General features: G+C 45.7%; 1 protein-coding gene across 2 annotated transcripts in view; it reads left to right on the top strand.

The window, feature by feature from the left end:
- GUCY2C (guanylate cyclase 2C) overlaps positions 1 to 25,986 on the top strand; it is an 842,638-nt gene that overhangs the window by 709,080 nt on the left and 107,572 nt on the right. For both annotated transcript variants that reach the window (XM_069737068.1, XM_069737069.1), the window contains one exon: positions 4,086 to 4,180. In XM_069737068.1, the coding sequence (XP_069593169.1) occupies positions 4,086 to 4,180 (95 nt within the window). The remainder of the gene's footprint in view (positions 1 to 4,085; positions 4,181 to 25,986) is intronic.

Below are 25,986 nucleotides of genomic sequence, written 5' to 3'. Positions count from 1 at the left end.
GTGTAGCAGAGCCGATCGGGTTGTGCCTGCTTCTAGCCTCTCATGGAGGCTATTGAAGCATGGCAAAAGTTAAAAAAAAAAGTTTAAAAAAATGTGAAAAAAATAAAAAAAACATAAAAGTTTAAATCACCCCCCTTTCGCCCCAATCAAAATAAATCAATAAAAAAAATATCAAATCTACGCATATTTGGTATCGCCGCGCTCAGAATCGCCCGATCTATCAAATAAAAAAAAGTATTAACCTGATCGCTAAACAGCGTAGCGGGAAAAAAACTCGAAACGCCAGAATTACGTTTTTTTGGTCGCCGCGACATTGCATTAAAATGCAATAACGGGCGATCAAAAGAACGTATCTGCACCGAAATGCTATCATTAAAAACGTCATCTCGGCACGCAAAAAATAAGCCCTCAACCGACCCCAGATGATGAAAAATGGAGACGCTACGAGTATCGGAAAATGGCGCAATTTTTTATTTTTTTTTTTAGCAAAGTTTGGAATTTTTGTTTCACCACTTAGATAAAAAATAACCTAGTCATGTTTGGTGTCTATGAACTCGTAATGACCTGGAGAATCATAATGGCAGGTCATTTTTAGCATTTAGTGAACCTAGCAAAAAAGCCAAACAAAAAACCAATGTGGGATTGCACTTTTTTTGCAATTTCACCGCACTTGGAATTTTTTTCCCGTTTTCTAGTACACGACATGCTAAAACCAATGATGTCGTTCAAAAGTACAACTCGTCCCGCAAAAAAATAAGCCCTCACATGGCCAAATTGACGGAAAAATAAAAAAGTTATGGCTCTGGGAAGGAGGGGAGCGAAAAACGAACACGGAAAAACGAAAAATCCCCCGGTCATGAAGGGGTTAAAGGCATGTCATTTTTCGCCAAAACATTTTTTTTATATAGCACTTGCCATCTCCAAAAATGCTATGTACAGATAAAGAGGTAATTTGCAGGTAAATAGCATTTAAAACATGTCTGCCAGGTTTACGTTTTATTCTCCTTGCAGACACTTGTTTCCAGTCATTGGGGCAGTATAGGGAGTTGTTATAGTCACTGCTTACTTCACTTTCTGAGACATTGATTGATTGCCTGCTCTGCAGTGTGTTAGGTGTGTATGTATGAGTTTGTGTGTGCAGGTCAGGCTATCAAACAAAGCGCAATTACTTGTTTACAGTCTCACTCTCTGCAATTCTCCGATGACTGGAAGCAAGTGGCTGCATGAAGAAAAAAAACTAATTTTCTCACTGTAGCCACTGCACCAGGAACATTTAAATGCTATCTAACTGTAGATCATTCCTATGTATGCAAGTAAATAGCATTTCTACATGTGACGGATTCCCTTTAACTGGCAAATCATAAGGATACAATATCTATTTACTTTTTTTGTTTGTAAAATAAAAACAATATTGAAAATATTTTTGTGACTCTGTAATTAAAAACCCATAAAAAACTTTTCCTCTAGCGCATGGGTCCCCAACATGTAGCTTGGGAGTCACATGTGGCTTGCGGTCCCATGAATTGTGTCTGCGGCTGTCTGCCAGCTTAGTGCATTAGCTCCAGGTCTAGCAAACAGATATGAAGAGCACATCTTAAAAAGGTGAATTTTGTGAGTAGCCCTGCACAGAAGAGCAGATCTTGGTGCACATACTGTATACTGCAGAGATATTAGAGATAATTTAAGTATGGCAGGCTGGAGACTGGATGATACTACCTGTGAGAGGACAGGCTTGAAGCTGGATGTGACAGTGTATTGGGAGTGCTTGACGGGAAAATACTGAATGGGGGTATTGTGGGAACCTCTGGATCTTGATATACTGCTTCGAGGTGATTTATGTGGAAAAGCTTTGTTTATCATTATACCGGTAACGAGGGCTTTGGTTGCCGCTACTGTGAGAGGGCAGGAGCTGCATATGGCTTGCGACCCTCTCTCGGAGCTGAATGTGGCTGGTGACCCTCTCTCAGATCTAAATGTGATACTCAAGCTCAGAAAGGTTGGGGACCACAGCTCTAGGGTAATGTCACAAATCTAAAACAGTATTATGTCTAAATAATTGTTTTGTGGGCAGCACGGTGGCGCAGTGGATAGCACTGCAGCCTTGCAGCGCTGGGGTCCTGGGTTCTAATCCCACTCAGGACACCATCTGCAAAGAGTTTGTATGTTCTCTCCGTGTTTGCGTGGGTTTCCTCCGGGTACTCCGGTTTCCTCCCACATTCCAAAGACATACTGATAAGGAATTTAGATTGTGAGCCCCATCGGGGACAGTGATGATAATGTGTGCAAACTGTAAAGCGCTGCGGAATATGTTAGCGCTATATAAAAATAAAGATTATTATTGTGGGCAAAGCATGTGTGAAGCAAAGGGAGAAAAACTGTAAACCACAATTAGACTTTGTGGTTTTCAGGAGAGAGTAGTATATAAATTATGTCCTCCATGTAGGTGTTTTCTTTACACCCACTTTTCTCAACAAGAGACTTTCATGTTTTCTTATACAACCTATTGCAACAAATAAGCAAAGTTGCATACAGTTTGGCAAGTTTTCCCACCTGCTAAGAATGGAGAGGTCTGTATTTTTTATTGTATGTACACTTCAACTGTGAGACAGAATCTTAAAAAAAAAATCCAGAAAATCACATTGTATGATTGTAAGTTTGCACACTGCAGCAGGGATTTTGGCCCACTCCTCCATACAGATCTTCTCAAGATCTTTCAGGTTTTGGGGCTGTCGCTGGGCAACATTGAGTTTCAGCTCCCTCCAAAGATTTTCTATTGGGTTCAGGTCTGGAGACTGCCTGGGTCACTCCAGGACCTTGAAATGCTTCTTATGGAGCAACTCTTTAGTTGCCCTAGTTGTCTGTTTCAGATCATTGTCATGCTGGAAAACCCAACGACGACTCATCTGCAGTGCTCTTACTGAGGAAAGAAGGCTGTTGGCCAAAGTCTCGCCATACATGACCCAATGTATCCTCCATTGAATTCGGTGCAGTTGTCCTGTCCCCTTTGCAGAAAAGCACCCCAAAAGTATGATGACCCCACAATGCTTCACGATTGGGACAGTTTTCTTGGGGTTGTATTTATCCTTCTTCTTCCTCCAAACACGGTGAGTGGAGTTGATACCAAAAAGTTTTATTCTGGTCTCATCTGACTACAAGACCTTCTCCCATGCCTCCTCTGGGTCCACAAGGTGGTCATTGATGAATTTCTAACAGGTCTGGACATGTGATGTCATGAACAGGGGGACCTTGCGAGCTCTGATTTTAATTCATGGCGTAGTGCGTTACTAATGGTAATGTTTGAGTCTGGTCCCAGCTCTCTTCAGATTATTGACCAGGTCCCCCTGTGTAGGTGTGGGCTGATTCCTGACCTTTTTCATATTCATCCTTACCCCACAAGGCTAGAACTTGCATGGAGCACCAGACCGAGGAAGACTGACAGTCATCTTGTGTTTCTTTAATTTTCTAGTAATTGTGGCAACAATTTTTGCCTTCTCACCAAGCTGCTTACCAATTGTCCTGTAGCCCATCCCAGCCTTGTGCTGGTGTACAATTTTGTCCCTGGTCTCTTAGACAGCTCTTTGGTCTTGGCCATGGTGGAATGGGTTGAGTGTGTGGACATGTGTCTTTTATACAGGTAATGAGATCAAAAAGGTGCAATTAATACAGGCAATGAATGCAGAGTAGGAGGACTTCTTAAAAAACTAATAGGTCAGTGGAAGCCAGAATTCTTGCTGGTTGGTAGGTGATCAAATGCTTATTTCAAGCAATAAAACACAATTTAATTATTTAAAAATGATAAGATGTGATTTTCTGGTTTTTATTTTTAGATTCTGTCTCTCACAGTTGTAGTGTACCTACGATACAAATTACAGACCTCTCCATTCTTTGTAAATGGGAAAACTTGCAAAATCGTCAGTGTATCAAATACTTATTTTCCCCACTGTATATCACCTGTGACCCAATTCTCCTAAGAGAAATATAATCCACTTAGTTTACTTATAGGTCAGTAAATGTTATTATAACATTTATTGTAATGCAACATAGGAATCAAATCAAATAATAAGCCTACTGTCATTCATTTCCAGCTTTGCGAATACATGTAAGTAAATCTACCATATCTATTTTGAAGAGGACGGACTGCAAATTTCAGTATGAAGTAAGAGGAGAAACATACCTCAAGGTAAGAACATATAAAAAGTTATGTCCTTCAAAGGGTACCTGTAATTTCATGCAACTTTTCAGAATGAGTTTTCATTTGTGTATACTGTATATGAGGAATAACACTATTTTTAAATATTATGAGACTTGTAGCCTCTATTATTCAATAATTTTCCATTCTGAAGTCTCTAGCTCTAATTTTCAGTTGGCTCTGAGCTGGTGGGGACAGACTAGCTGCTATGAGATCTCCCAGATATTCCTGCTCTCCCTTCTCTTTGTAACAAATATACAGAAGCAGTCGCAGAATGGAGGATATTATAAAGCACTGAGCAGTGAAGCTGTGAATCTAGCTCTTAAGTGAAATAAAACATTTTGCTAGAAGCTGCAGCATAATCTTCCTTACAATCTATGTACACAGCACTTCTCTATCCTCCTCCTTGTCTCTAGGAGATGTAACCTGCCACAACAGTGAGTTGGCAGCCCATCTAGGTTTGACTAAGATGGCTTCCAGCTATTTTTCAGTGTGAACAATGAGTTCAGTAGAAGAGAGGGAAGGTAAATATAATATATCACACAAAGAAATCTGTTCTTGATCCACTTATAAGACAAAGGTTTTTTTATATTCACTTGTACTGTTTGTTTAGGTATAGGTGATGATTTACTAGAAATTGCAGCATGATCTGCTTGTCTCTGACTGTCTCTCTCCATAAAAATTTCTTGCCTTATGAATGGGGTTGGGACCATCAGTTGTGTTGTGCAGAAGTCTGGTGGCCATCATTACTTTAAGGATCTGCGGTGTGGCAAGTGTGACCTCTTTTTTAAATGTTTCAAGGTCAGTGATAATGTCGTGCTGCAGCAATGCAGGCATGTGCAGACTCCATGAAGGAGAGTGGGTGACAGAAAAAGAGGTCACACTTGCCACACCGCAGCTCAGTGCAAGCTGCACTGCGCCACAAGGTGGCGACAGAGAGTGGTCAAAACAAGCCAAGTCCGTAACAGTCGGTAAGCGTATAGTTTAAAGGGGAAAACAGAACTCGTGGTCAATATACAAGCCGAGGGTCCGAACCAGCCAGGAGCAAAGGTACCAGAGACATGAGACAGAGATCGGAGTCAGAGTAAACCAAAAGGTCAAAAAGCCAGACAGACGTGTGGTAACAAAAACGGGAAGCAGGAGACAAAGTCAGAGTCTTAGCCGGGTCACAAACGGAGGGGATACACACCAGAGTCAACCTAGGTCGGGTACAGGAGACAGGTCAGGTACAGGTAAGGGAGGTCAGAGGCAAAAGGAACACAGGGGTTTCATAGGTAGCAGTCTCAGCAAGCCCAAAACTATCACTGACACAAGCTGCCAGCAAGAGAACCAAGAAATAGCCACTCCCAAATCAAAGAGAGGCAGGAATAGTTAACCCCACCATGACCAGGCCGGAGCAGGAGAAACATGGCAAACTCCGACCCGGATCATGACAGTTAGGACCATCAGTTGTGTTGAGCAGAAGTCTGGTGGATATAGATCGCCCCCATGGGGCCGTGGTGTACTCTGTCCCGGGTCCTTTGGTTCAGAGGGGGATGTCGCGGTGGCTGACCCGGTCCGTGGCCCTTGGGACGTCCGTGTTAAAGAGAAAGGTCTTTAAAGGGATATGTTCATGATGCCACCTGTGGTATTCGGCCAGGGTGACCGATGCTGCTTTAAGGGGGTCCACTGGGGTGATGTTATGGCAGCTAGATGGTATACCTTCCCAGAGGTGAAGTATGTCCCCAGGGCTTCCCAGTGTGTAGATGGTGGATGGTGAGAGGCTTACATAGTAACATAGTTATTAAGGTTGAAGGAAGACTTTAAGTCCATCTAGTTCAACCCATAGCCTAACCTAACACATTGATCCAGAGGAAGGCAAAAAAACCCATGTGGCAAAAAGTAAGCTCTAGAGATGAGCGGTGTTTGAGTCGAACTGTTCAACAATTTCAAATTCGAGCTGTTTTGGGTGGTGTTCGAGTCGTTCGACAAACTAGAACAATTTGCTTAAAATTCGGCTGTTCGAGTTTCTGTTCGATAACTGTTCGTTCACCAAAAGCCTAACTTAATTTTCACATTAAAACTGTTTATCAATGTTAATAGAAGACTGAAAAGGATTTCTTCTAGAAACAGCACCACACTTGGCTGCAGGTTGTCTCTGGTATTACAGCATGGCTCAATAAAATGAAAGGAGCAGAACTGCAGTACCGCACATAACATTCCCGCAAGGTTCAGTTCTAGGGCCCCTGCTCTTCTCCATTTACACCTTTGGCCTGGGACTGCTCATAGAATCTCACGGTTTTCAGTATCATCTCTATGCTGACGACACGCAGATCTACATCTCTGGACCAGATATCACCTCCCTAGTAACCAAAATCCCTCAATGTATGTCCGCTATTTCATCCTTCTTCTCCACTAGATTTCTAAAACTTAACATGGACAAAACAGAATTCATTGTCTTTCCCCATCTCACGTGACCCCCCCCCAATGAACATATCCATTACAGTAAACGGCTGCCCACTCTCCCCAGTCCCACAAGCTCGCTGTCTCGGGGTAATCCTTGACACTGATCTCTCCTTCAAACCGCATATTCAAGCCCTTTCCACTTCCTGCCGCTTTCACCTCAAAATCTTTCACGGATCCGTACATTCCATAACCAAGAATTTGCAAAAACCCTAGTTCATGCCCTCATCATCTCCCGCCTCGACTACTGTAACCTCCTGCTCTGTGGCCTCCCCTCGAACACTCTCGCACCCCTCCAATCTATTCTAAACTCTGTTGCCCGACTAATCCACCTGTTGCCCCGCTATTCCCCAGCCTCTCCCCTCTGTCAATCCCTTCACTGGCTCCCCATTACCCAGAGACTCCAGTACAAAAGCCTAACCATGACATACAAAGCCATCCACAACCTGTCTCCTCCATACATCTGTGACCTCGTCTCCTGGTACTTTCCTGCACGGAACCTCCGATCCTCACAAGATCTCCTTCTCTACTCCCCTCTTATCTCCTCTTCCCACAATCGCATCCAAGATTTCTCTCGCGCATCACCCCTACTCTGGAACTCTCTACCACAACACATCAGACTCTCACCTACCATTGAAACCTTCAAAAAGAACCTGAAGACCTACCTCTTCCAGCAAGCTTATAACCTGCAGTAACCACCGATCGACCAAACCACTGCATGACCAGCTGTATCCTCACCTACTGTATCCTCACCCATCCCTTGTAGATTGTGAGCCCTCGCTGGCAGGGTCCTCTCTCCTCCTGTACCAGTTGCGACTTGTATTGTTCAAGATTACTGTACCTGTTTTTGTTATGTATACCCCTCCTCTCATGTAAAGCGCCATGGAACAAATGGCGCTTAGGGTTGAGCGAAACGGATCGGACAAATTCAAAAATTGCCGTCTTTCGGAAAAGTCGGGTTTCATGAAACCCGACCCGATCCTAGTGTGGGATCGGCCATGAGGTCGGTGATCATCGCGCCAAAGTCGCGTTTCGTATGACGCGTTCAGTGCCATTTTTCAACCAATGAAGGAGGATGCAGAGTGTGAGCAGCGTGATGACATAGGTCTCGGTCCCCACCATCTTAGAGAAGGGCATGACAGTGATTGGCTTGCTTTCTGCGGCGTCACAGGAGCTATAAAGGGGCGTGCACGCCGACCGCCATCTTACTTCTGCAGATCGTAGCATAAGGAGAGGTTGCTGCAGCTTCATCAGAAGAAGGGATATAGTTAGGGAGGGAAGATTAACCCCCGAAACTGCATGTGCTGTAGCGATTTCAACTGTCCAACACCACCCTTTGTTTGCAGGGACAGTGGAGGCTATTTTTGTGCATCAGCTCTGTAGCTTATTGGGCTGCCTTATAAGCCTGCCTGATAGCTGCATTGCTGTTTCCACGCCGCTGTGCAAACCAACTGCTTTTTTAAAAGCAAAAATCCTGTTGCTCCTTTCTGCACAGTTATCTTGTTTATTTGTCCACACTTTTGTGTGCAGCAGTCCTTTTGTGCTGCCATACTTTTCCTGAGATCATTGTAGGGAGATTGAAATTGTACTACAGTCCTTGTATTTTTTGATATATCTTCCAGCCACTTTCTGCCACTTACATTGTGTTGCTTTATACACTGGGCCTAAGTTGTGGTTCCGTCTCCCAAAAAAAAGGGGAGATTCAAATTCTCAAAAAGTGGATATACTTCTGTTCTGTTAGTTTGCCATATATCAGCCAGCCACTTTCTGCCACTTAGATACCGTTGTTTTATACACTGGGCCTAAGTTGCGGTTCAGTCTCCTAAAAAAAAAGGGAGATTCAAATTCTCAAAAAGTGGATATACTTCTGTCTAGGGTTGAGCGACTTTTCCTTTTTTCGGATCGAGTCGGGTTTCGCGAAACCCGACTTTGTCAAAAGTCGGGTCGGGTGAAATCGGCCAATTATTGCGAAAAGTTGGGGATCGACCGAAACACGAAACCCAATGTAAGTCAATGGGGAATCAAAGTCGGCAGTGAGTGGAGGACAGGAAAACACCTACAGTGTCCATTTTAATGTCAAAAACATCAATTCTTGTTACTTAAGCTTGTCAATCTTAATTTACCTTATAATAATAGTTAGTCATTGAAAATTGGGGCTCATTTGGCTAAAGTTGTGGGGGGGTAGGGCTGGTTCAAGTTTTTCGTGGGCCCAGGAAATGTGGACTACGTCACGGCAGTGGAGCAGGGAGAGGTAATTATTTAAACTTTGCAAGTGCTGTGATCCTGAGCAAGCAGGGGGGCCACTCGTTCGCATTGGCACAGGCACAGGGCCCCTCAAAGTACGGCGGTGTGTTTGACGGCAGGGGCGCCTCCCACCAGCAGAGACACTTTTGCGTACTATGAGGGGCCCTGTGCCAGTGACATTGCCCCACCTGATGAAGGAACATGCACTTTCATCTGCACCTTCCTCTTTGTCCCCGTTTAAGGTGGTATAGTAAGCGGGAAGGGGAACCTGACTTTCAGCAGGGTCAGATTCTGGCTGTGTAGAGTGCAAGGGGAATGTAGTGGTCTGCGTCAATGTACTAGCAGACTCATCCAGCAGTGGCTAAGCAATGGGCAGGATGAGGAGGAAACACAGATATAGGCCCAAATAATAAAGTAGGCTAAATGCAGTTCAAAATTGGTAACAGGACTAAATAGGCGGCATTGCTTTGTTCAGTGGAGTACAATGTAATGAGTGGCAGACACAGTTAGTAGGCCTAAAATAAAAAAGTAGGCTAAATGCAGTTCGAAATTGGTAACAGGAGTAAACAGGCGGCACTGCTTTGTTCAGTGGAGGAGAACAAGAAGCGGCAGCAGACACCGTTAGTAGGCCCAGCCAAACAAGTAGGCCAAATGCAGTTTAACATCAGAAACAGGATGAAAATTGAGGCTAAGCTTTGTTCAGTGGAGGAGAAATGCAAGGAGCGGCAGACAACGTTAGTAGGCGTAACCAAACCAGTAGGTCAAATGCAGTGTAATATCCTAAACAGGATGAAAATTGAAGCTCAGCTTTGTTCAGTGGAGGAGAAATCCAAGGAGCGGCAGACACAGTTAGTAGGCGTAACCAAACAAGTAGGCCAAATGCAGTGTAATATCCTAACCAGGATGAAAATTGAAGCTCAGCTTTGTTCAGTGGAGGAGAAAGGCAAGGAGCGGCAGACACCATTAGTAGGCATAACCAAACCAGTGGGCCAAATGCAGTGTAATATCTTAACCAGGATGAAAACTGAAGCTCAGCTTTGTCCAGTGGAGGAGAAAGGCAAGGAGCGGCAGACACCATTAGTAGTTGTAACCAAACCAGTAGGCCAAAAGCAGTGTAATATCCTAACCAGGTTTAAAATTGAAGCTCAGCTTTTTCAGTGGAGGAGAAAGGCAAGGAGCGGCAGACACCGTTAGTAGGTGTAACCAAACCAGTAGGCCAAATGCAGTGTAATATCCTAACCAGGGTGAAAATTGAAGCTCAGCTTTGTACAGTTGAAGGAGAACAACAAACAGCAGCAGACACCGTTAGTAGGCGTAACCAAACCAGTAGACCAAATGCAGTGTAATATCCTAACCAGGATGAAAATTGAAGCTCAGCTTTTTCAGTGGAGGAGAAAGGCATGGAGCGGCAGACACTGTTAGTAGTTGTAACCAAACCAGTAGGACAAAAGCAGTGTAATATCCTAACCAGGATGAAAATTGAAGCTCAGCTTTTTCAGTGGAGGAGAAAGTCATGGAGCGGCAGACACCGCTAGTAGACGTAACCAAACCAGTAGGCCAAATGCAGTGTAATATCATAACCAGGGTGAAAATTGAAGCTCAGCTTTGTACAGTTGAAGGAGAACAACAAGCAGTGGCAGACACCGTTAGTAGGCATAACCAAACCAGTAGACCAAATGCAGTGTAATATCCTAACCAGGATGAAAATTGAAGCTCAGCTTTGTTCAGTGGCGGAGAAAGGCATGGAGCGGCAGACACCGTTAGTAGTTGTAACCAAACCAGTAGGCCAAATACAGTGTAATATCCTAACCAGGATGAAAATTGAAGCTCAGCTTTGTTCAGTAGAGGAGAAAGGCAAGGAGCGGCAGACACCGTTAGTAGGCGTAACCAAACCAGTAGGCCAAATGCAGTGTAATATCCTAACCAGGATGAAAATTGAAGCTCAGCTTTGTTCAGTGGAGGAGAAAGGCAAGGAGCGGCAGACACCGTTAGTAGGCGTAACCAAACCAGTAGGTCAAATGCAGTGTAATATCTGTTATGACCTGGTGATTAGGAGCACCCGGAATGACCTGATAGTTAAACCTCATACAGGACGAGCTCTGGGATGTGGGAGCTCTGCTGACCGCAAGCCCTAATCCTATCACACACACTAGAAATAGCCGTGGAGCGCTCCTGACCAGACCTAGGCGCCTCGTCACAGCCTAAGAACTATCTAGCCCTAGAGATGGAAAATAAAGCCTACCTTGCCTCAGAGAAATTCCCCAAAGGTAAAGGAACATATATTGACTGTGAGTAAAGCTGAAAGTCACAAACGCAGAAATGAAACAGGTTTCAGCAAAGGGAGGCCAGACTTACTAAATAGACAGAGGATAGGAAAGGTAACTTTGCGATCAGCACAAAAACCTACAAAAGACCACGCAGAGTGTGCAAAAAAGACCTCCGCACCGACTCACGGTGCGGAGGGACCACTCTGCATCCCAGAGCTTCCAGCTAGCAAGACAAAATCATGATAACCAGCTAGACCAGAAAACAAAGCACAAATAATGACTATCAGGAACTTAGCTTCTGCAGGAGAAGGCAGGTCACCAGAGAGATCCAGGAGCGAACTGAACAAATGCAAAAACATTGACAGCTGCATGGAGTAATGATCTGAGAGGAGTTAAATAGAGCAGCCAACCAAAGGATAAACCACGTCACCTGTGTAAGGAACCTCAGAAACCGCAGCTTCACTCATAGCCACCAGAGGGAGCCCATAGACAGAACTCGCCGAAGTACCATTCACGACCACAGGAGGGAGCTCGACAACAGAATTCACAACAAATATCCTAACCAGGATGAAAATTGAAGCTCAGCTTTGTACAGTTGAAGGAGAGCAACAAGCAGCGGCAGACACCTTTAGTAGACGTAACCAAACCAGTAGGCCAAATGCAGTGTAAAATCCTAACCAGGATGAAAATTGAAGCTCAACTTTGTTCAGTGGAGAAGAAAGGCTAGGAGCGGCAGACACCATTAGTGGGCGTAACCAAACCAGTAGGCCAAATGCAGTGTAATATCCTAACCAGGATGAAAATTGAAGCTCAGCTTTGTTCAGTGGAGGAGAAAGGCAAGGCGTGACAGACACCTTTAGTAGGCGTAACCAAACCAGTAGGCCAAATGCAGTGTAATATCAGACACCAGATGAAAATTGAGGCTCAGCTTTATTCAGTGGAGAACACCAAGCAGCTGCACACACCATTAGTAGGCCCAACCAAAGAAGTAGGCCAAATGCAGTTTAATATCTGACACCGGATGAAAATTGAGGCTCAGCTTTATTCAGTGGAGAACACCAAGCAGCACTCACCATTTGTAGGCCCCACCAAAGAAGTAGGCCACATGCAGTTTAATATCTGACACCGGATGAAAATTGAGGCTCAGCTTTGTTCAGTGGAGGACAACTGTAATTGGAGGCAGACAAAGTTAGTAGACCTAAATAAGTAAGTAGGCAAAATGCAGTTCAAAATTGGTAAGTGGAGTACACAGGCGGCATAGCTTTGTTCAGCAGAGGACAACTGTAATAAGTGGCTCAGAGAGACAGAGTAGGCCTAAAATAAAAAAAGGTGGCTAATTGCAGTTCAAAATTTGTAAGAGGAGTACACAGGCGGCATAGCGTGGTTCAGCGGAGGAGGACAAGTGTAATTAGTGGCTCTGACACAAAGAGTAAGCCTAAAATAAAAAAGAAGGCTATATTCAGTTCACAATTGGAAAGAGGAGTACACAGGCGGCATAGCTTGGTTCAGCGGTGGAGGACAACTGTTGTGAGAGTCTGACACAGTTACTAGGCCCAAATAAGTAAGTAGGCTAAATGCTGTTCTAAATTGGTAAGAGGAGTAAACAGGCGGCATAGCTTGGTTCAGCAGAGGAGGACAACTGTAATAAGTGGCTTAGACAGACTGAGTAGTCCTAAAATAAAACAGTTGGCTGAATGCATTTCCAAATTGGTAACAGGAGTACACAGGCAGCATAGCTTGGTTCAGCGGAGGACAACTGTAATAAGTGGCTCAGACAGACAGAGTAGGCCTAAAATATAAAAAGTAGGCTAATGTCAGTTCAAAATTTGTTTGAGCAGTACACAGGCGGCATAGCTTTGTTCAGCGGAGGACAGTTGTAATGTGTGACGCAGACAGACAGACAGACAGACAGTGGCCTAAAATAAAAAAAGGTGGCTAAATGCAGCTCAAAACTGCTAGCAGGAATAACCAGGCGGCCTAGCTTGTTTCAGTGGGGGACAGTTGTAAGGTGTGGCGCAGACAGACAGACAGACAGAGGCCTAACATAAAAAAGGTGGCTTCATGCAGTTCAAAACTGCTAGCAGGACTAACCAAGCGGCCTAGCTTTTTTCAGCGGGGGACAGTTGTAATGTGTGGCGCAGACAGACAGACAGACAGACAGAGGCCTAACATAAAAAAGGTGGCTTCATGCAGTTCAAAACTGCTAGCAGGAATAACCAGGAGGCCTAGCTTGTTTCAGCAGGGGACAGTTGTAATGTGTGGCGCAGACCGACAGACAGAGGCCTAACATAAAAAAGGTGGCTAAATGCAGTTCAAAACTGCTAGCAGGACTAACCAGGCGGCCTAGCTTGTTTCAGTAGGGGACAGTTGTAATGTGTGGCGCAGACAGACAGACAGACAGACAGACAGAGGCCTAAAATAATAAAAGGTGGCTAAATGCAGTTTGAAACTGCTAGCAGGAATAACCAGGCGGCTTAGCTTGTTTCAGCGAGGGACAGTTGTAATGTGTGGCGCAGACAGACAGACAGACAGAGGCCCAAAATAAAAAAGGTGGCTAAATGCAGTTCAAAACTGCTAGCAGGACTAACCAGGCGGCCTAGGTTGTTTCAGCATGGGACAGTTGTAATTTGTGGTGCAGACAGACAGACAGACAGAGGCCTAACATAAAGAAGGTGGCTAAATGCAGTTCAAAACTGCTAGCAGGACTAACCAGGCGGCCTAGCTTGTTTCAGCAGGGGACAGTTGTAATGTGTGGCGCAGACCGACAGACAGAGGCCTAACATAAAAAAGGTGGCTAAATGCAGTTCAAAACTGCTAGCAGGACTAACCAGGCGACCTAGCTTGTTTCAGTAGGGGACAGTTGTAATGTGTGGCGCAGACAGACAGACAGACAGACAGATAGAGGCCTAAAATAAAAAAAGGTGGCTAAATGCAGTTCGAAACTGCTAGCAGGAATAACCAGGCGGCCTAGCTTGTTTCAGCGAGGGTCAGTTGTAATGTGTGGCGCAGACAGACAGACAGACAGACAGATAGAGGCCTAAAATAAAAAAAGGTGGCTAAATGCAGTTCGAAACTGCTAGCAGGACTAACCAGGCGGCCTAGCTTGTTTCAGCGGGGGACAGTTGTAATGTGTGGCGCAGACAGACAGACAGACAGAGGCCTAGCATAAAAAAAGGTGGCTAAATGCAGTTCAAAACTGCTAGCAGGACTAACCAGGCAGCCTAGCTTGTTTCACCGGGGGACAGTTGTAATGTGTGGCGCAGACAGACAGACAGACAGAGGCCCAAAATAAAAAAGGTGGCTAAATGCAGTTCAAAACTGCTAGCAGGACTAACCAGGCAGCCTAGCTTATTTCAGCGGGGGACAGTTGTAATGTGTGGCGCAGACAGACAGACAGTGTTAGGGGTTGAGTTCCTGCCTCTGCACAGGGGAAATCTTGGGCCATCTCTGCTGCGGTCTCCCATTCTTCTCCTGCCGCAGTGGAGCCTGCTCAGCGGAGACGTTGATCCCAGCGTCTCGCTCAGTCTGACTCTGTGCTAAGAGTTACTGCTGCATTTCCTGCTTCTGCCATTGAAGTCAGTGCTGGGCAGCGGCGAGCAGACGCTTCTGGGACAAAGTCCTGCTTTTAACGTTCTGAGCATGCACAGAGTAAGATCTCTCAGTGGAGATCGAGGGTCACATGATCAGATACTGCAGCTAAGGTCATTGGTCCTTCTTGGAAGGTCCTTGTAGGTGCTAGGACTAAGTCCTGCTTTGCACTCTGAGCATGCCCAGGGCAAGATCTCTCAGTGAAGATCTGGGGTCACATGCTCAGGTACTGCAGCAACTCCATTGGTCCTTCTTTGAAGGTACTAAACGTGCTGCAACTATTTAAGGCTCGCATGGCCGCACGGCCATGCGCTAGTATTGACTTGATAATGTGTGTGTGTAGATTGATGTATGTCGATGGATGAAAGCTCCTAAATCATTACCATTCCTTGTGTTGATGACTGTTCGCAAATGATGGTAGCTATCTAGCGCCCGTCCAAGCCATCAGCACATAACACACATTACAGCGTCTAATTGCTGTGACCGCCAGTGCGGCGCCGTGCGCTTTTTCAGCGATTTCCTGACCGAAGCCTGGGTGGTTAGTGGCGTCCACCAGTGCGACACCGCACGCACTCTCGTGCATCTCAATACAATTATTTCTGTCACTCTGACACCCCAGTAGCGGTGTCGAGCGCATGAGGTCTTTATGAACTCAAATCTTGTGTCTTGGGATGAGTTCTGAGACTTCTTGCTTGCGCTCTTGGTGCGGTACCGCGGCCCTGTGACGCAACAGGGTTCGCTTCCTTCACACAGGGTGAAGTTAACCCATCTGTGTATTCACATTGTACCGCCATATCGTCCGTCATTACTAGCAGCAGGTTTTCACCTGCACGGTGGACCTTGGACTGCGAACGCACCTAATACTATTTCATCTTAAACTTGGTGCGTTCCGCCAGTCCTAACAGAATACTAGCGCCAACGGACTGGCTAGTAAATGGCGGACATTCAGCAGTCTTTGCGGTATATCCAGCAGCTGGAGGGTAGGTTGGCGGCTCTCGAGAGCTCAACCTCAGCTGTGGATGTTACCGCAGTTGCTGTACAGGCTGCTAGTGTGGCTGCAGCAACCTTGTCCGCTGCCACCCCTGTTCTGACATTATCTCGCCTCCCGCTGCCAGAAAAATTTTCTGGAGATAGCAAATCTTGTAGGGGATTCGTGAGTCAGTGCTCTATTCACCTCAAGCTCCTGGCTGCACGTTTTCCTACAGAGCGGGCTAAGGTGGGATTTATTGTGTTTCTCTTGTCGGACAGGGCGTTGGAATGGGCTACGCCGCTGTGGGAGTGTGGTGATCATGTGGTGCAGAGTGCTCCACTGTTCCTGAGCACTCTGAAAAATGTCTTTTTAGGACCTCAAGTCACCCATGACACATCTCTCCAACTACTGGCACTAACTCAGGGTGAGTCCTTGGTCAGCCATTTTTCCGTCCGCTTTCGTACTTTAGCTTCTGAGCTGGAGTGGTCGGATAAAGCCCTTATCCCCATATTTTGGAGGGGCCTGGCTGATCACGTTAAGGACGCTCTGGCCACTAGGGAGATTCCTGCCACACTGGAGGAGTTAATAACTGTCTCTACTTGAATTGACCTCCGTTTTAACGAGCGGAGGTTAGAGCGAGCCCACTGTAGGCAGAGGTTTCGGCTGGCTCCCACCTTCACCAAACCTCTGGAATCTCCAGTCCAGGTTCCTGAGTCAAATGAGGCCATGGAAGTGTCACGAGCGGGATCTAAGTCCCGGACCGCTAGGGCACTCAAGGTCTGTCATGTTTGCCAGCAGTCAGGACATCTTGCCACCAGATGTTCCCAGCGGTCGAGGAAACGTCCGTGTCTAGTGGTAGTAGGTGGAGGTACACTAGACATGGCGATGTTTGCCTCCAAATTGTCCTTTAACGTTACAATTACTATAGGCTCATCCTCCCACTCGGTAGAGTTCTGCGTGGATTCTGGGGCGGAGGGCAATTTTATGTCTTCTGCCTTCGCCCAACGGCACGCAATACCCCTGGTTATGCTAACTCAACCAGTAACAGTACTAGTGGTGAATGGGTCGACACTGCCCTCACAGATAACACACCAGACCATCCCTTTTACTCTGGCCATGTCGCCATCCCATCAGGAGATTATATCTCTGCTTGTCATTCCTGAGGGAATTGATGAGGTCCTGTTGGGGATACCTTGGCTACGGTACCACTCTCCTCATATCGAGTGGTCCTCAGGCAGAATTCTGGGATGGGGTGAATCTTGTGGGGGTAGGTGTCAGAGGGAGTGTGTTCAGGTTTCTACTACAGAGGTCCCCGCAGATCTATCCTCTCTTCCCAAGCAATATTGGTCTTATGCAGACGTGTTCTCCAAAAAGGCGGCGGAGACCCTTCCGCCCCATCGCCCTTATACTGTCCTATTGATCTCTTGCCTGGTGCTGAGCCTCCCCGGGGTCGAGTTTATCCGTTATCTCTCCCGGAGATGGAGGCAATGTCTCAGTACATTCAAGAGAATCTGGCAAGAGGGTTCATCAGGAAGTCAGTGTCACCTGCTGGGGCTGGGTTCTTCTTCGTGCAGAAGAAGAATGGAGAACTGCGTCCATGCATAGACTACAGGGGTCTTAACGCCATCACCGTTAAGAATAAGTATCCTTTGCCCCTGATATCTGAGCTCTTTGACAGGCTTCAGGGAGCAAGGGTGTTTACTAAACTAGATCTGCGGGATGCTTACAACCTGATTCGCATCCGTGAGGGGGACGAATGGAAGACGGCTTTTAACACCAGGGATGGGCACTATGAATATCTGGTGATGCCTTTCGGGCTCTGTAATGCCCCAGCCGTTTTCCAAGACTTTGTGAACGACATCTTCCGGGATATGCTTTCCACCTCGGTCGTAGTCTATCTGGATGATATTCTCATCTACTCTCCAGATATTGACTCCCACCAGAGAGATGTTTGCAGAGTCTTCGACCTCCTACGGGCAAACTCCCTCTATGCCAAGTTGGAGAAGTGTGTGTTTGAGCAGGAGTCCTTACCTTTCCTCGGCTATATCATCTCCGCCCAGGGATTGGCTATGGATCCTGCCAAACTACAGGCTGTGATGGACTGGCAGGAACCTCATTCTCTTAATGTGGTGCAGCGCTTTATGGGGTTCATAAATTATTATCGCCAGTGCATTCCGCACTTCTCAACTTTGGTAGCTCCCTTGGTTGTTCTCACCAAGAAGGGGACAAATCCCAAATTGTGGTCTGAGGAGGTCTCCAAGGCCTTTGTCTCCATAAAGTCACACTTCGCTAGCGCTCCCATCCTACATCACCCCGATGTAGATAAGCCATTTATCATGGAGGTGGATGCCTCATCAGTTGGTGCTGGAGCAGTCCTCTTCCAAATGGATGCTCAAGGTCGGAAGCATCCTTGCTTCTTCTTTTCTAAGACCTTTTCACCAGCAGAGAGGAATTATTCCATCGGGGACAGGGAGTTGCTAGCCATGAAGTTGGCTTTTTCGGAGTGGAGACATCTCTTTTTCTCTTCCAAGTCTTCACAGATCATAAAAATTTGGTGTACCTGCAGACAGCCCAGCGGTTAAATTCTCGCCAGGTCAGATGGTCCTTGTTCTTCTCCCGATTCCATTTCACCCTTCATTTTCTTTCTGGGGAGAAGAACATTCGTGCCGATGCTCTCTCTCGCTCCGTTGTGTCATATGTGGAGGAGTAAAGAAAACAGCCCTATCCCGTGACCATAGACCTACCAGAGATTAACAATTTAACACCACACCAGGATCTTAATTATTAAAATTAATTTTTATTACAAAATTCAAATAGCAACATTACAACAATATTTAAAATCAAATACCAGTACACACCACAGGACAATAACAGTTATAATATAATATACAATATAATAGCAGCAATACCCAGAACAATACAGATCCCTATCAATATTATGTATATAAAATTCAGTATACAAAATTAATATATACCATATATAGCAAATGAGCAATTTTTATTGCAGGAAGTATTAAGATGGAACCATGCAACTGTAAAAATATTTGAAACAAAAAAAGACTAGATATAATGGTTAAAGTGCTTATGTGCTACAAAGATCTACTCTACCAAATGTTGATCGAAACACAGGTTATCTAAAAAAGTAATATATATATATATACAAAAATATATGTAAAATTAGCGTGAAAAAAAACATAAAACTGATGAAAAAAATTATAAAAATTTATATAATATATATACGAAATATAAAACATTGTGCCGAAGAAATAATATATCTATATACTCTGCTTATACACCTGTGTACATCTATAAGTGCTAAAGTGCTGTAAACCTGAATACCAAGGAAAAATGCCGTGTGCAGGATCACGCAAAGACCAGCTGCTTACTATTACACAAACGTGCTTCCTTGCTCAGATGAGCCAAAAACCACACATAAAGTGCTGTGTGCTGTGCATATAAAGAATATATGTATGTGCCAAAAAAGTTGCTATATATAGTGCTAAGAAAAGGTAATTGCTCAGCTGCAAGGGATACAATGAAGCGCTATATGATTTATAAAAAAATGCGGAGGGGATCGAAAAATATATTGGCAATATATACCTTGGGTTGCTGAGTCCTGTGGGAAACGCACCCCGACGCGCGTTTCGGAAGAATTCCTTCGTCAGGGGGTGTTTTGTCTAAGTCTGGAGAGGATTATATACTGGCGTACAATCTATTCCTAGCGCCACTAGTGCCGTCGGCGCATGCGCGGTCAGGAGGATCCGGCAAACTGAGGTCACGCCCCACGTGACCGGACGCACGGGACAGAGTACCCGGCGTTACCAAGGACACGGGGACGCAACAACTGATCACGGAACACAGACCGCGCATGCGCTCCACCAGGAGCGCAGTATAGAAAGTAACGCGTGCCTGTAAATATCTAAAATAATCAGGTTAAATGGGTGTTCTCAACATTAAGCCATCAAGGGAGGGATTTCATATATTTGCGCGCATAGAGACTGCTGCTAGGATACAATAATCGCAGAATATTTTTAATGCGATGTATCTTTCAGAAAATGAACATATAGGTAGCAGACCCATATTAGATGTACTTTAATTCAACTGCTGAAATATAAGACTAGCAGTGCCCTTTAAATACAGTGTGTCTCAAGATTAGAACTATATAGGGGGCAGATCATATTAATACTTTATGTATTTGCGCACTTATGTTTAATAACGCCGGGTATTCTTAGCACAGAGTCAGACTGAGCGAGACGCTGGGATCGACGTCTCCGCTGAGCAGGCTCCACTGCGGCAGGAGAAGAATGGGAGACCGCAGCAGAGATGGCCCAAGATTTCCCCTGTGCAGAGGCAGGAACTCGACCCCTAACATTAACCCCCCCTCCTTGGGCCTCACTACGCTTGAAGGCGGCAATGAGCTGCGGAGCCCGAATGTGCTCAGCAGGCTACCAGGACCTATCCTCAGGACCGTAACCCTTCCAGTCCACCAAATAAAATTTTTTGCCACGTACCACCTTGCACCCCAAAATTGCATTCACCTCGTAATCGTCCATAGATGAACCCGATGTCCCGGCAGATGACTCAGAAAACCGGGACATGTATACGGGCTTAAGGAGGGACACATGAAAGGTGTCGGTGATACCTAGGCGTGGAGGAAGGTCCAGACGATAGACCACAGGATTAACTTGTTCGAGGACCTTGAAGGGACCCAAGTAGCGAGGAGCAAATTTAGTGGACTCAACACGCAGCCTGATGTTACGAGCGGAGGGCTACACTAAGTCGCCAGGAGCAAAGGTCGGGGCAGGGCGCCGAAGTGCATCGGCGGAGGACCTCATTCTCTCCTTGGAGGCCCGGATGGCATCCTGAGTGCTGTCCCAAATGTCTCGTGCCTCCACTGCCCAGTCTGCCACCCTGGAGTCAGCAGAAGACACGGGCATAGGCACAGGAACCCACGAATGCTGGCCGTAGTTAAGGAGGAAAGGAGTCTGACCGGTGGAGTCGGCTACAGCGTTGTTAAGGACAAACTCTGCCCACGGTAACAAGGATGCCCAGTCATCCTGCCTAGCAGAAACAAAATGTCGCAAATAAGTGACCAGAGTCTGATTGACTCTCTCAACCAACCCATTTGTCTCAGGTTGATAAGCCGAAGAGAGATTTAACTCAATACTGAGTAGACGACAAAGCTCCCTCCAGAATCGAGACGCAAACTGGGGACTCCGGTCACTGACAATCTTGTCCGGCATACCGTGTAAGTGAAAGATATGTTTGATGAACAAGGCCGCCAGAGCCTGTGCAGATGGTAGCCCTGGAAGAGGCACCAAATGAACCATTTTGGAAAAATGGTCGGTGATCACCCAGATAATGGTGCAACTACGAGACTTGGGTAAGCCCACCACAAAGTCCATCCCGACCATCTCCCAGGGCCTGTTCGTGACCGGCATATGATAAAGCAAACCAGCTGGCCGTTGCCGAGGGGATTTGGTCTTGGCGCAAGAGACACACGCCCGAACATAGTCTGCGACATCACGAGCCATATGCGGCCACCAGTATGTCCTCGCCAGTAACTCAGATGTCCTTTTGGAACCAAAATGTCCACCCACCCTGGACGAGTGTGCCCAAGAGAGAACCTCCCGTCGCAAACTGGGTGGTGCAAAAGTCTTGCCCAGAGGCACAGACTCTAGCGAAATCGGGGCCACAGTTCTCAGGCTCTCGGTGGGGACAATAAGCCGAGGCTCCTCTTCCTCCTCCACAGATATTATATAACACAGAAGTTACCACGGAATATCACAAAATATATATATCTATACCACATATACCATAAATTATTTTAAGTAGTGATTCCAGGTACTCTGTGAAGAGATGTGTGATTACCACCACCACAAGGAGTAAAGAAAACACCCCTATCCCGTGACCATAGACCTACCAGAGATTAACACCACACCAGGATCTTAATTATTAAAATACATTTTTATTACAAAATTCAAATAGCAACATTACAACAATATTTAAAATCAAATACCAGTACGCACCACAGGACAATAACAGTTATAATATAATATACAATATAATAGCAGCAATACCCAGAACAATACAGATCCCTATCAATATTATGTATATAAAATTCAGTATACAAAATTAATATATACCATATACCATAGCAAATGAGCAATTTTTATTGCAGGAAGTATTAAGATGGAACCATGCAACTGTAAAAATATTTGAAACAAAAAAAGACTAGATATAATGGTTAAAGTGCTTATGTGCTACAAAGATCTACTCTACCAAATGTTGATCGAAACACAGGTTATCTAAAAAAGTAATATATATATATATATATATATATATACAAAAATATATGTAAAATTAGCGTGAAAAAAAAACATAAAACTGATGAAAAAAATTATAAAAATTTATATAATATATATACGAAATATAAAACATGTGACAAAGAACTAAGTCCTGCTTTGCACTCTGAGCATGCCCAGGGCAAGATCTCTCAGTGGAGATCTGGGGTCACATGCTCAGGTACTGCAGCAACTCCATTGGTCCTTCTTTGAAGGTACTAAACGTGCTGCAACTATTTAAGGCTCGCATGGCCGCACGGCCATGCGCTAGTATTGACTTGATAATGTGTGTGTGTAGATGGATGTATGTCGATGGATGAAAGCTCCTAAATCATTCCCATTCCTTGTGTTTGATGACTGTTCGTGAATGATGGTAGCTATCTAGCGCCCGTCCAAGCCATCAGCACGTAACACACATTACAGCGTCTAATTGCTGTGACCGCCAGTGCGGCGCCGTGCGCTTTCTCAGTGATTTCCTGACCGAAGCCTGGGTGGTTAGTGGCATCCGCCAGTGCGGCACCACATGCTCTCTCGTGCATCTCAATACAATTATTTCTGTCACTCTGACACCCCAGTAGCGGTGTCGAGCGCATGAGGTCTTTATGAACTCAAATCCTGTGTCTTGGGATTGAGTTCTGAGACTTCTTGCTTGCGCTCTTGGTGCGGTACTGCGGCCCTGTGACGCAACAGGGTTTGCTCCCTTCGCACAGGGTGAAGCTAACCCGTGTGTGTATTCACATTGTACCGCCATATCATCCGTCATTACTAGCAGCAGGTTTTCACCTGCACGGTGGACCTTGGACTGCGAACGCACCTAATACTATTTCATCTTAAACTTGGTGCGTTCCGCCAGTCCTAACAGACAGAGGCCTAAAATAAAAAAGGTGGCTAAATGCAGTTTGAAACTGCTAGCAGGAATAACCAGGCGGCCTAGCTTGTTTCAGCGGGGGACAGTTGTAATGTGTGGCGCAGACAGACAGACAGAGGCCTAATGGATCACCCCCACGTAAGGGCAATGGGGTACTCGGTACCGGGTCCTTTAGTTCCCTCAGCTGGGATGTTACGGTGGCCCGACCCGGACCGTGGCCCTATGAGGGGCGTCCAATAAAAGGAGTTTAGAGTTTGTAGATAACGGTAGTGTTCGTGACGCCACCTGTGGTATTCAGTCAGAGTGACCGATGCTGCTTAGGGGTCCGCTGGGGTGATGGAATGGCAGCTAGACGGTATACCTTCCCACAGGTGAAGCATATCCCCAGGGCTTCCCAGAAGTGTAGATGTTGATGGTGGATGGTGCAAGGCGCGGTGAATAATGAGGACACAATGGGTGCAGTCTCTTTACCTTTACTGAAGGCTTCAGCATCCACAGTCCAGGGTTCCGGATCACAGGGTAGGCAGAGTCCGGCCGGTCTGATGGCAATTCCAGAGTTCCCTTATCCAGGTGGAAATCAGTAGCCTACCCCTTGCGCACAGTAACGTAGTAGGTCCCTACGTGCATTAGCTCCCATAGGGTCCTCACTCTTGTTACTCTTCTCTCGGTCCCCCAGATGGATAGGACCAACCCGTATGACGGTGGTGGCTGTTGTGAATTCTGTGGCTGAATTCACTCCTGTGGTCACAAGTGGTACTGCAGCTTCTGAGCTTCCTCCCTCAGGTGTTCTGGTGAGCTCGTTAACTGCTTCATTACTTAACTCCGCCTGATGCTGCTATCCTTGCTCCTTGTCAATGTTTCAGTGTTGGATCTGAGCTTCTCCTGATTGTTCCTGTGACCTGCTGCTCTGTATAGCTAAGTGCTTTTTGCTTTTTTGTTGCTTTTTTCCTGTCCAGCTTGTCTTTTGTTTTTGCTGGAAGCTCTGAGACGCAAAGGGTGTACCGCCGTGCCGTTAGTTCGGCACGGTGGTTTTTTTTTGCCCCCTTTGCGTGGTTTTGCTTTAGGGTTTTTTGTAGACTGCAAAGTTCGCTTTACTGTCCTCGCTCTGTCCTAGAATATCGGGCCCCACTTTGCTGAATCTATTTCATCCCTACATTTTGTCTTTTCATCTTACTCACAGTCATTATATGTGGGGGCTGCCTTTTCCTTTGGGGAATTTCTCTGGGGCAAGTCAGGCCTATTTTTCTATCTTCAGGCTAGCTAGTTTCTTAGGCTGTGCCGAGTTGCCTAGGTAGTTGTTAGGCGCAATCCACAGCCGCTTTTAGTTGTGTTTAGGATAGGATCAGGTGTGCAGTCTACAGAGTTTCCACGTCTCAGAGCTCGTTCTTGTATTTTTGGGTATTTGTCAGATCACTGTGTGCGCTCTGATCGCTAAGCACACTGTGTTTCTGGATTGCCTTCATAACACCTGTCATTAGCAAACATAACAGTACAAGGAGCCCAAACTAATGATTCTCAATAGAGGGAAAGAAAAAGTTTTGACATCATTTTTTTTTTTTTTTTCTGCTCTGTGTTCACTTTTTTTTTTTCCCCTAGACATTTGGGTGATTCTGGACACAGGTGTGGACATGGATATTCAGGGTCTGTGCTCTTCAATGGATAATCTCGTTATAAATGTACAAAAAATTCAAGATACTATTGATCAGAAATCTATGTTAGAACCAAGAATTCCTATTCCTGATTTGTTTTTTGGAGATAGAACTAAGTTTCTAAGTTTCAAAAATAATTGTAAGCTATTTCTGGCCTTGAAACCTCATTCTTCTGGTAATCCTATTCAACAGGTTTTGATTATTATTTCTTTTTTGCGCGGCGACCCTCAAGACTGGGCATTTTCTCTTGCGCCAGGAGACCCTGCATTGAGTAGTGTCGATGCGTTTTTCCTGGCGCTCGGATTGCTGTACGATGAGCCTAATTCAGTGGATCAGGCTGAGAAAAATTTGCTGGCTTTGTGCCAGGGTCAGGATGATATAGAAGTATATTGTCAGAAATTTAGGAAATGGTCAGTACTCACTCAGTGGAATGAATCTGCGCTGGCAGCTTTGTTCAGAAAGGGTCTCTCTGAGGCTCTTAAGGATGTCATGGTGGGATTTCCTATGCCTGCTGGTTTGAATGAGTCTTTGTCTTTGGCCATTCAGATCGGTCGACGCTTGCGCGAGCGTAAATCTGTGCACCATTTGGCGGTACTGCCTGAGGTTAAACCTGAGCCTATGCAGTGCGATAGGACTATGACTAGAGTTGAACGGCAGGAATACAGACGTCTGAATGGTCTGTGTTTCTACTGTGGTGATTCCACTCATGCTATTTCTGATTGTCCAAAGCGCACTAAGCGGTCCGCTAGGTCTGCCGTCATTGGTACTGTACAGTCCAAATTCCTTCTGTCCATTACCTTGATATGCTCTTTGTCGTCGTTTTCTGTCATGGCGTTTGTGGATTCGGGCGCTGCCCTGAATCTGATGGATTTGGATTATGCTAAACGTTGTGGGTTTTTCTTGGAGCCTTTGCGGTGTCCTATTCCATTGAGAGGAATTGATGCTACACCTTTGGCCAAGAATAAACCTCAATACTGGGCCCAGCTGACCATGTGCATGGCTCCTGCACATCAGGAAGTTATTCGCTTTCTGGTGTTGCATAATCTGCATGATGTGGTCGTGTTGGGGTTGCCATGGCTACAAACCCATAATCCAGTATTGGATTGGAATTCCATGTCGGTATCCAGCTGGGGTTGTCAGGGGGTACATGGTGATGTTCCATTTTTGTCGATTTCGTCATCCACCCCTTCTGAGGTCCCAGAGTTCTTGTCTGATTATCAGGATGTATTTGAAGAGCCCAAGTCCGATGCTCTACCTCCGCATAGGGATTGTGATTGTGCTATCAATTTGATTCCTGGTAGTAAATTCCCTAAAGGTCGATTATTTAATTTATCCGTGCCCGAACACGCCGCTATGCGCAGTTATGTGAAGGAATCCCTGGAGAAGGGACATATTCGCCCATCGTCATCACCACTGGGAGCAGGG

Source organism: Ranitomeya imitator, chromosome 8, assembly GCF_032444005.1.
Source record: "Ranitomeya imitator isolate aRanImi1 chromosome 8, aRanImi1.pri, whole genome shotgun sequence".
NCBI lineage: Eukaryota > Metazoa > Chordata > Amphibia > Anura > Dendrobatidae > Ranitomeya > Ranitomeya imitator.
Note: the sequence above shows the minus strand (reverse complement) of the source record. Positions and strands in the feature narration are given on the sequence as shown.